We start from the raw sequence: 12019 nt of genomic DNA, 5'->3' as shown, positions 1-12019 counted from the left end.
TCCTTTGTCCAGTATATCCACCATCTCTTCTCTGTGCATGTTTAAACCATCTTGGCCTTGCCTGTCTATCTTAATCAGTCCACTGTCCCTCAGATGTACACATTTCTAATTCTGTCCATTTTAGTCATTCAGAATGAAAACCTTAACATCTTCAGCTTGGCTTCCTGTCTTTTTGTCAGTGCCAACATCTCCAAATCATAGCAAGCCTCACGACGATCTTGTAAACCTTCCTTTTACACTCTTGCTGATATCCTTCTTTTTTAACAAATCACTCCGCCTTACTCCACCCCGCCTGCACAATCTCCACCCTGTGTATTTAAACTAACCTACCATTATTACCTCTGTTTCTTACAGTTTCACTGTTACGCCTGTCTCCCTCTCACTCTCACACTTGCTTCTACTGACTTTCATTCCTCTTCTTTCCAGTGCATTTGATGCCTTTGTTACCTGTTGAAGATGCTGCTGGATGTTAAGCATTCACTCAGCCTTAACATCACTCTGGCTTCTTTAACTGGCTTGGTTTTAGCATGCTGTCTGTGCAGATGCTTGCACATAGCCAATGCTGGATTAGCAGTATAATGTATTTGTTTTACCCTGGTCACAAATTCCCCTCTTGTCCTTATGTGCAACAAAAATAAAAGTAATCTTCATATCACCACTCCACAAAAAATGTAAATGTTTTGCCATTTTCCTCCTCCCTTCACACGAACCAAAATCACCTGATTGTTGTGCAAGTGTCCAGAAAGAAAGGAGGGTATTTAATTGTTTTCTCTTTCAATGTGTCATTTATGCAAATAAATAATACATTATATTGCTGCATAACCCAAAAAACTTAATATGATTACAGAAATCGGTTGCTGTGTAGCAGATTTCCCCCAATGTTCCAAAGGACCTCCACAGGGGAGAAGAATGACGAAAACATGGACAAAATGAACCCTCAAACATTGATGATGCTTCAGAAGATAAAAGTAACGCAGCAACGGAAATTACATAAGTATTGTATTTTAGATGACGGCATGGTCCTTGATCCTATCATTTCCAACAGCATTAAAAGTGCACCTGCCTACCCCATTAACCTTTGAGTATACTCTTGTTGCATCAGCATGCTAACATACTCACAATGACAAGCTGTACATTAGAAAGCTCTTATTTATTAACTGTGAAGATATTATTACTTTTACAGATGTTTGGACAAATATACATTTTCCCCCTGATGATGGGACAGAAAGTTAGAGTATTGTTAAAATGTAAATTCCATAGTAATCAACAGTATTTTTTAAAGATTTTAAAGGTCCGCAAACTTGAAGGACTTATCTTTCTATGTAGACTAAAACAGATGAGAGCATGTAAATGGGCACTCTGGACAAAATATCATAGCGATCTGTGCCGGGACCAGTATCCTTTACATCATACATGCTTCCATAGGGCAATATTATTAGAAAACACTGCATATATTTTCCTTGCTATGCAGACGATATTCAGCTATATCTGAATGAAGCCGGGGCATCGTAGAGAAATTTGACATCTTACCCAGTGATATCTGACATGCAGACTGGAGCAGCCAGGGATTAGTAGATGGCCTGCTCTAAGGCCTGAGCCACAACCAACTTTGCTTATGTTTTTCCCATATTAATATTTCTTCATTGGCTCCCTGTAAAAGCCAGAATTGAATTTCAAATGCTTTTCCTCACATGCAGAGTCTGAACTAATCAGGCCCTATCAGATCTTAAAGACCTCATACCACATTATGACACTACAGCACTTCACTCTCAGATTGTTGGCGTACTTGTGATTTCTAGAGTTTCTGAAAGTAAAATGGGAGGCAGAACCTTCAGCTATCACGCCCATCTCCTGTGCAACCAGCTCCCAATTTGGATTTAGAAGACAGACACTTTCCTATGTGATGAAACCTATACTTGGGTGGATCAAGTGACCCTATTATAGGTTCAGACTGCTGCAGGACTTCAGGCGATACACTGTGATGCACAGAGCACTTCTTTGCAACCAACAAATTAAACTGTCAATACAAATAAGTGTTAACAGGCATTAGATTGAATCAAACCATCACTTTCAAATTTGTAGCTAATGGCATCACATTTCAAACTGGTACAGCTCATGTAACATCTGTTTGGGCCCTTTACCACTAGGAGTGATCTGCATTTCTCTTTGGGTTCTATCTCTGCATGATAACACATGTCATCTGCACAGTTGCTATTATGCAAATGGAGCACAAACACACATTTTATCAAAAGACATTTGTCTCAGTAATGAGCAGCAGATGACAACTTTGCACCGATGTGTTGTGCCACTTCACTATTAATTAAGATCAAATTAGTTTGGAAATGTTAAAGTTCATCACTCTCACAGAAGGGAACTTTTAAGTTGTTGTTGTATTAGGGTAGTATCTGATGAAATGTCTGCTATGGAGACATTAAAGTGCACGGGGAGATGGAAGTTCATTCATTTTAAAAAATAAATAAATAATAATAACGAGTGAGTCACATTGGAAGAATGAGCAGGTGAGGCCTCACCAGGAGGAAGTAAAGGTGACAAGAGTGAGAAAAAGGTCATTATGGAGATAAAGTAGTGCACCAACACAATTTTCCAGTGTTACTGGCATTTTCAGCCTTTTAAAAAAAGTTCAATTTAACACAGCTGAACTACTACAAATAAACAGACTATAGTTTTAATGGGTATGTTACTATGATGTACTTCTTCTTAATATACTATCACATGACAAACAGTAACATTTACATAAGTAAAAGTAGGAATATCATATTAAGTGGTGGTGTAAAAACTAAAGATGTTCTTGCATTCTAATGCAGTAGAATGAGCAAGGAGCACAAAATGTACCTGAAAGCTGTACAGACAATACAAGTAAATTAATTTGTCACTATTTTAAATGTATTGTGTTTTTTATCCTATATTATAATTTGATTTTAATCACAGAGGCGTATTCTATATTGTTTTGTCTGTTTTGTCACTTTAAATGCGTACAGTCCTTTCTGTTGCTATTTCTATTCCATTAGACATATGAACTTTTACCACCTATTACTGTGATCGTTGTCAGAAAGAAAGCATCTACAGAAGCTTAAATGGATGGTTGATAAGGTTAAAAGTAAAATTGGGTTAATCAGCTGATCTTTTCAAAACCATGGTCTCTCCTAAGAGGTTACACTGTATAGTTGCTGTGGTGGTCGCTGGTACATTTTCTGTCACTGGTTTGTCAAAACGGGTCATTTAAAGAAAGGAAACCAGTCAAAGCTGTGACTCTAATCTGTTATAAAAGAAATGCAGGTTTAAAAAAAAAAAGAAAATTTAAATGTCTTATGTAAACATAATTTTCAGTTAATTCAAGTGGTTTACTTGCTCATTGCTCATTGATGAAAGCTCCAAATGTTTTCACCGGTATGGTTCTTTTTATATGTTTGGTCTTTATGATATGCATCGTGCATGCCGTGCTTGGATAGATTTCACTCAAAAAATATGCTTATGTTCAAAAATGCTCACTAACTTTCCACGTAATTTTGTTACGTAAGTACGATGTAAAATATTCAATTTAATGGAATCTGGTCAAATGAAAAATACTTGATTGGTACATATTCAGTTTATACCAAGCATATTTTCTTTCTTTCTTTCTTTCTTTCTTTTTTTTTGTGTGTGTGTGTTCCGTGTTGAAAGCAAATTGCCTCTCACAAGGACGCAAATATCACAGCACAAAGAAGAAGACATCCAACCAAACTAGCGGAAGCTTTAACCTGCACTGTGTTCCTCTGTGAGCGTAAAAACGCGTTTTGTTGTACCTTTCACTCCCCAGCCCATCTCAAAACTCCTTTTTTTTAGTTCAGCCCACATTCCAGTCTATTAAAATCCTCTCCCAGTGCGCCAACGTTTCTTGCTTATCTCTTGAAATGTTTGCTTGTTTGCAGAAACAGAAAGCCTCACACACTCACACACACGCGCGCGCGAACCCACCGCTGTGGTCGGTTTGGTTTTGCGCCTCGCTCCTCCTCGTCTGGCTACATATCTCACGAGCCCTCAGGTGCTGGGAGATGATGGCGCAGTCCGGATGAATTGCTTCGGCCTGAAAATAAGATCCAACTAAGTTATCTGCAGGAAAGCAGACACATGTGCACAAGCTGACTTTCTTTCGCTCGGAGCCTGATGGAGTTATGGTGCCAAACGGTGCAGCATTTGTGGGGGGGGAGCGACTTGGAAGTGAAATGCAGTTTATTAAACAAACATCAACAACAGACATAGTTTTAGAGAAGATAACGAGCCTGCACTCTAGAAAAGAAAAACGACATTTACGCGTGACTTCCCTGATGTTTACAAGTTAATTCAAGTTTACATTTTGAGCCAGAATTTGAATCATACTAAAGAACAGGTCCCGTTTTTGCGAATTCATTCCCCGATCTGTATGACAACATCTCTGTATCCCCCCCGGCCACACACACACACACACACACACACACACACACACACACACACACACACACACACACACACACACACACACACACACACACACACACACGTTTTCCCTGCTGATTTGCTCTTTGATTGATAAAGACGCAGGTTGATGGATGCCGGTCGCTAATTAGCGCCTCCAGCTTAATGAGGACATTTGCCGTTCAGGTCTGATGCACGCCCCGGAGAGAGAGCGAGAAAGAAGGCAGAGGACAATGTGAAAAGGGGTATTAAAGTAAAGATGTCATTAGGGCGTAATTGAGAAGATCGTTTTCTAATTAAAAGCGTTTTTGCGTGTTAAAAGCTCACACCAAAGGGACTTTGTTTCACTTTGAGCAGCTTTTAATCACTTCATGGATAACGGCACCTTGGCAGACAGGAAGATTCTGCGGCGAGTGCGCATAAATAAAAGAATCAAAATGCCACTCACCACGGGGCTGAACAACATCTGGAGATAAAAGATGAGGACAACAAATTTCCCCTGTCGTCCTTTCAAACCCTTACAGTTCATTTCCATGTTCTTATCTGTCTTCTTCATATCCCTCACCGGATGCCGATGAGACCGCAAATCCAGGTTTATTTGTTCTTTTTTTTCCGCCTCTTCAAGCCTGACTTCTTCTTTATAGCCTCGGTGCGAGCATGTACTCTGTCAACCTATTTCTCCCTGCCAGCTGGAAACTTGAGGGAGAGGAAAGCCTCTCTCTCTCTCTCTCTCTCTCTCTCTCTCTCTCTCTCTCTCTCTCTCTCTCTCTCTCTTGCTGTGTGCAGATGAATGAATATCGCCATTCAGAGACATGGGAGTGGGGGTACGAGATATTAAAAATAAATAAATTTTAAAAAAGAAGAAGAAGACAAAGAAACAGCCAATGGCCTATTTTCAAGTCATATTTTTATATTTTGTAAATATTTATGACTAAGATGCTAACAGTCAGCCTAAAAGTGTAAAAAAAAAAAAAGCTTGTATTTGTACACAGGCTAATAGGCAAACCATTTAATTATTAACAGAAGACATCATGACCTACTAAACAACGTGTAGGGGGTGGAGTGCAAGTGTCAAGCATTTAGAAATGTACTAGTCACATATTTTAATAACAATTGTAATGCTCACACAAAAATGATGATGCATTTTAATCAAAATAAACAGTACGTAACCGTACGTATTCTTATATTAGCCCAGGTGCCATGTCATTTCAGCTTGTGTGGGCATTTCCCCCCCCCTTATTTATTTTTTTCAAGATGGTTAGCAATAAATATTGTTAAATTGCTTTCATGGTAAGGGTTGGGTTTAGCATTGTTCATAAGAAAGAACACAAAGATGCTGCACTTATGTTTTTACAGTTGAGTGGTACACAAATGGGGGTTTTGGCACTCTGATTTGGAGCTATATAAAACTGCAGAGCCAGTTTATTTATTGGTAATCCAGTTGTACCGAAGCTGTCCGTGATTTACGCAGAGGGTGTTCACGTAAAGCTCCTTCATGCAATAAAGCTGGAATTCGACAAATATGTTACTGACTACATGAGAATTAAAAATAAAATGAATTAGTCTCCTTTTATTTTTCTTGGAGAAAACACTGATGCTCTGCTTATGTCCGCTGACTGGTTGGTTAACGACTTAAAACTGGAGATGCTCGCTCATAGCTTTTAAAATGATAAGTACAACAGACTTTAGAAGCACATTGGAAGCAAAGCATAAAAAATTGTACATGAATCTGAAAGGAACTGGTTGGGGTGGTCCCTGATGAGTGCTGTCAGGTGGCTGCTGGCAGAAATTCTCTGCTGCTGCTCTTTGATGTGTGAAATCTAAATGGCAAATGCAGTAAAGTGGTCTTTGGAGCTGTGGCATTCCCCATCCTTACAGAGAGGTATTGCAATAAGCAAATTGTCAAAAACAAAAGTAAAAATAAAAACCAGAACTTTGCCTGTATTCTATCAAATACAATAAAACATTTTTTTAAATCTCATCAGTGTTACATTTTTAGGTTACAGCTCTATAGGGTTCAACTGATTCTGGACTTGTGAGCACCCGCTACGAGACCAGAGAGTCATAGTTCCCATATTTAGAAAGTCTCTGGTATCAGAGCTTATGGAAGCTGTGAAAATGGTGATAACTGTGCAGTTACCTGAGGCTGGAGAGCTGAATATCTTTTTAAACAATGAGCAGTTTGATTTGAGTATATCTGAAATTACTAGAGGTGTGCCAGCAGTTGTTAAATATGAGTAATTAACAGTTAGCCTGATGTGAGAGACAACCATCAGCTTGTTAAGCTGTTTCAACTTGCTTCTTTGATCTGGCGCCACAGTCGCTGTTGATCATGGTCCCAGCAGGCCAGCATCCTTTCACTTCCTGTCTCTCTCATCTCCTGCTATCTCGTTTGCTACCATGTGGAGTACAGTCAGGCCTTGGTGTCCTGCCCTCAATCCAGCCACCATACCTGTCTATCGTCCATCCAGCCATTTCCCTCTATTTGTCCAATTCAGGGTCACAGGCGAGCTGGAGCCTGTCCCACTTAGTGCAAGAGGCGGGGTACACCCTGGACAGGTGGCCAGATCCTTCACTCTTCACCTGGTTGTTGTCACCTTTGCAGCAGTAACTTGGATTTCAACTCACGAGTAGTTCTTGAGTGTACCTTCTGTTTCCTGACCTCGTTCTCGCACCAAGCTTGGACTCAAGTCACTTGCGAGACTTTCATGTTGTTCATCTGCAGAGGAAGGATTTTTCTACAAATCCAAGCTGCTTTTATCTCCTTCAAACTCACCTGCCTGCCCACTCTCCTCTGGCACGGCATTCTGGAAGCCAACTGCCAATCACAAAGAAAACAAAATTCAAGTCGTTTGTTAACATTTTTGGCGAAATAATCTTCTGCAACCGTATTTACCTGCTCTCCTCTCTGGAAGTTCCCCGTGCCCCCAAAATGACTCACATGATCTTTGCCCAAAAATCCTGTTATAATAAAAGTTATTAAAAAATTTGTTTTTCATTACAACTCTGTCATCACTTTCCAAAGTAGAGGAGACTGAAAATTTTCATGACTAATCATTGGAGTTAAAGATAAGCAAAAAAAATCCAAGTTGACACACACACTGGTTTGAATACAGACTTTTTGGATGAAGAAACCGGCTGGGGCAGCAGTAGTGTTAGATTTCACCTGACAATTTGCTAAGGTAGTGTGTGTTAATGTTTTCACTTGTGTTGCTTGCTGTGTTTTGAAATGACCACATAGTAAATCTGGGGCTAAGTGGGAAGATAGATCTGGCCTCGGAGCTGCTCTGAGCAGGAATTTATGGTGTTCTTTGTTGGGGAAAAAGAAGCACAGTAAAAGTGTAATAAAGATGTTCCTTCAGAAAATAATGCTCATCTCCCTCTCACACCAACAGGTCAACACTATCACCCTAAGTGGTAAACCACCGTAAGTCTCATTCTGTAGTTGCTTTTGTTGAGACAACGCCGGTCTCTGCCATTCTTTTGGTCCTGGTAGAGATTACGCTGAGATGTTTCCCTGTTTTACACAATCCTTTTATTACCCATTATTCTTACAGATGCATCTGGAGATCAGCACACTGCATCCTATGCAGTCCTATGCTAAAGGCTGATCTAAAGAACTTTACACAACAGTTACAGTTATAACCTCTGGTCTCCTCCTCCCCTGCAGTAAACACCCCCACAATGGAAATACACTAGTACAGTGGCCAAGGGTGCTGACATCCTGACCCCCACCTCCTTTTAAGGTAGTGTCCATTTGCCCTTTGTCTGCCCCTCACCCTCAGTAACTCTGGCTTCCTGGCCTGGGGATGGGGGTTAATTGTCCTCCTGCCCTGCACCCCAGTTCTTTGTTCCCATTCCAGGCCTTCTTACACCCATTAACGGCCATATTGTAATATTACAGTCAATCCCAAACTATATTCTCTTTAACTCTGATGTATATTAAGGAATCTATTCTCAACACTTTCTTCCTGTTTAAAGCGAGACATATTTTTTATCAATTTAAACTGCATCAAAACAGGCTTTGAACAAAAGCAAGTTAATACGCAGAGTACTGAGAGGCTCATTATCATCTATGATTTGATTCTTTTAATAAGAGTATATAAATGAATGCAAGGTTAGTGCTGATGCATTACATGATTGTGTTCTGTTTAGAAAGAGTGACATATATGATTTGGCAGAATATGAATGTATCAATTTACTGTAAAGAACTGCAAAATGTGGCTGCAATGAAAGAACAGCTGTTAAAGTACCCAGAATGATTTCAAGAAATTCACTGACTGGACTCAAGTGTTACCGTATTTATGCCTTTAAACAATGCAGTCTATACTGGAACGCTCAAGGTGGTTTTCAAATGGGGTCACCCTATACAGTTTTCAGATGTGAATGTGGAGCAGTGCAGTGCTAAAAAAGCCAAAGCCTCCCCTAAAGAGTAGCTTTCCAAGAACAGGAATATAGGTTTCAGCCTTGAAGTGCTTTTCAGAGCGACCGAGTGATTAATCTATCGAACATTTTACTGCAACCAGAGCTCCTATCAAACAACAGAGGGACGTCGTGAAGGTTTTCATCTTTCTCCAGGTGTGAAACTGAAAAACAAATCTCCCTGCAAAAACGTCACACGTTATCAGGGCGTCACCTCGGCACGGGTTTCCCATAATGGTGATCCTATAACACGTTACCTGTTCACACACTGGGGACAAAAGGTTTTTGTGCTGCCTGGTGGGTAATTACTTGTTTTTCAAACAATGCATTTCAACAAGGCTGGACATCGCCTGTTTGATCACTGGTTTCAATTCTGCGGAGGCCAATCTTTATGTTGCAAGGATGCCGTAAAGCAGCTGAGTGTCTGATAACCAGAGGAGTCAGTCCCCTTTTTTCATGCAGGTGTGGGGGGGATTTGTTTATCTTAAACCCATATGCAGCAGTCTCCCACTTTAGGATCCAAACAAAAGGACATTTTATTTTGCAAATTTAAAGACCAACATTCACTAATTCAAGAAATTCAAGTGTGTTTGGACCTTAAAATAGCATTTAAATCTATTTTTCTACTGCCACCATCCAGGTCACATCCTCCTCAGACCAAAACAATCAATCTTATCTTTATTTGTTTAAATATGTGAACAAATGGCAAATATGAGATTTATTTATTTGATTTTGCAAAGAGCTGGCTCCAAATTAACTTCATAAGTGAACACAGATCTGCTTTATTGTGCAAAACTCCTGCTTTATATTGCACAGGTCCCTCTTTTGCTGCCAAAATACTTCATGGTAGGAAATCCATAAGAAGTATACAGCTGTCCTTGATTCAGGGTGTAAGATGTTAGCACTGAGTTTACTCTGGGCTCTGCTTTCAGGTTTTAAAAATGCAGCTTCTAAAAGGAGACATTAACCTTTTTTAGGCCAGAACTAGTGAGCTGTGAGGTGAGATGATAAATTAGTTAAACACAACAGTTTGAATCCTGCGTGAAGCTAAGCAGCATTAGTGAAATCTGTGCTTGTCTGCTGGTGTGGTTTAGAACAGAGGGGAGAGTTGCAGGAGGACTGACTTTCAATTAACATTCACATATTGTTTTTTTCCCTCCTGCAGCTTTAAGTCCTGTAAGTAGCAAAATTGGGCCTCGAAGAACAAAACTTGTGTCACATCCGACAGAAGATTAATCATTACTGTGATCTGGGGAATTTGGAGGCTAAGTCCTTGAACTCTCTGTCATATTCAAACCATTCTGAGTAATGTTTGCAGTGTAACAGGACATTATCCTAATTAGTGAGGCCACTACTGTGGGGGAATGCTGATCAAGATATTGTCGGTGACAAAGTAACATTCATATGAGCACCAGCAGAGCATCGTGCTGCCTCTTAAGTGTTGCCTCTTCCCATATAGTTAGTCCAGCTGCTGTTTCTTCCCCCTCGTGAACAATGCTTACTCAGCTTGGCGTGTAAAACAAAATGTGATTCATCAGACCAGCTTCTTTCATCGCTCAGTGATGCTCACATGCTCACTGTAGGCAGTGTGTGTAGTCAGCATGGAGACACGAGCCAGCCTTCCTTCCCCACACACATCACTGAGCCTTGGGTGTCCGTGATCCTGTCACTGCTTCAGCTGCTGACTTCTGGAAAATGCTAACTGCTGCACACTGGGAGCACTTCCACTAAACCTGTTGTTTTGAAGATGTGACCCAGTTATAGCCATCACAAGTAGACCTTTATCAAAATCACTCAGATCTTAACTTACACTTAGTGCCATTGATTTCACTTGTCAGTGGATTTAATGTTGTGGCCAGCTGTATGAAGCAGCAGACCCCAGCAGACACTTGCTGTGCAGCTTGAATATGGAACATAAATAATGCAAAAATCATCAACTGACATCACAAGTACTGGAAGTAACACGAAACTAGGACAGGAGGAGGTTTGATGACAGAAGAACAGATTAGGCAGTCAGCGAAGTAATATTGTTGGACAGCATCCAGGAACATATGAGATCAAAGAGGAATGAAGGTCAAAAACACATGAAAGAGTTCATTTGTATTTAATCAGCCTGAGCTATATACAGCATCTTGAATGCTGATTCTCTTCCAACAGTGATATTTTGGTTCACCAGGATAACTGAGGACTAAGACTCCAAAAAGCAACTGAGTTCATTGGCTTGAGTTCTACTCCAGACAGAGGGGGGGTTATTATTATTATTATTATTACAAGTCAGTATAATAAACTTCAGTTCTTTTAATCAAACTGTGGAAAAGCTCACCTGTAGGGAGTGTAAAATTATTTTAACGTTGCTCAAAAAAATAAAACAATAAATAAAATAAGATATAATTTATTTACAGCAAATGTTGGAAAATTCCTTTGTTTACCAAATTAGACACAATCTATAACACAGTAGCTTAAAAAGTAGAATATATTAAATAAAGATCAACAAAAAAAATACAATGTGACCCAGCATTTATCTCAATAATAATAATAATAATAATAATAATAATAATAATAATAATAATAATAATAATAATAATAATAATAATAATAATCTAAGTCTATACTGTTGTATATTATATATTTTCTAGGTGATGGAGAAGGTCAAGAAAATATATTTGGCTAATTCGTTTGAGTTATTTTTGCTTTTATTTATTTATTTATGTATTTATTTATTTATTTATTTATTTATTTATTTATAAACAGGAGAGGGGGTGGGGAGACCTGCATACCTTTTTAAAGTAATATAAAAGATAATGTGCTGAGGAAGGCGGCACAGCCTGCCAAAACATCAGTAAACTGAGACAGCTGACAGCTAACGTATTCTGCTATGCAGTTCCTGGAGGTTCATGGGTAATGAAGTCTTTGAGCAAAATGGATTCTACCAATTTTGTGCTTTAATGTTAGCTAAAAAGTGAATTCCCTTTATTGTGAGAATTAGTAAACTTGCAGCATGTTTTATTTCTTGTTTTTGACTTATGTTATTTTATATAAATGTTAGATAAGCGTTTAAAATATCGTTAAAGTCGTTAAAACGCTAACGTCCTCCCCCCTCCGCCACTGAAGAATAGAGGGTGCCTGTTAAAGTGAGTCCTCTTCT

The 12019-nt window shown here is 39.3% G+C and overlaps 1 protein-coding gene across 2 annotated transcripts in view; it reads right to left on the bottom strand.

Moving 5' to 3' along the window:
* The window catches only part of LOC308412552 (pituitary adenylate cyclase-activating polypeptide type I receptor-like), a 51243-nt gene extending 46115 nt beyond the window's left edge, over positions 1 to 5128 (bottom strand). For both annotated transcript variants that reach the window (XR_013974596.1, XM_080907005.1), the window contains exons 1-2: positions 4901 to 5128; positions 3976 to 4084 (exon numbers count right to left, since the gene is read on the bottom strand). Coding sequence is in view for 1 of the 2 variants with exons in the window: in XM_080907005.1 (XP_080763131.1) it covers positions 3976 to 4084; positions 4901 to 5008 (217 nt within the window). In the remaining variant the exon portion in view is untranslated. The remainder of the gene's footprint in view (positions 1 to 3975; positions 4085 to 4900) is intronic.
* Between the last annotated feature and the right edge of the window lie 6891 nt (positions 5129 to 12019).

This window comes from Rhamphochromis sp. 'chilingali' (genome assembly GCF_963969265.1).
Source record: "Rhamphochromis sp. 'chilingali' genome assembly, chromosome: 16".
Taxonomy (NCBI): Eukaryota; Metazoa; Chordata; class Actinopteri; order Cichliformes; family Cichlidae; genus Rhamphochromis; species Rhamphochromis sp. 'chilingali'.
Note: the sequence above shows the minus strand (reverse complement) of the source record. Positions and strands in the feature narration are given on the sequence as shown.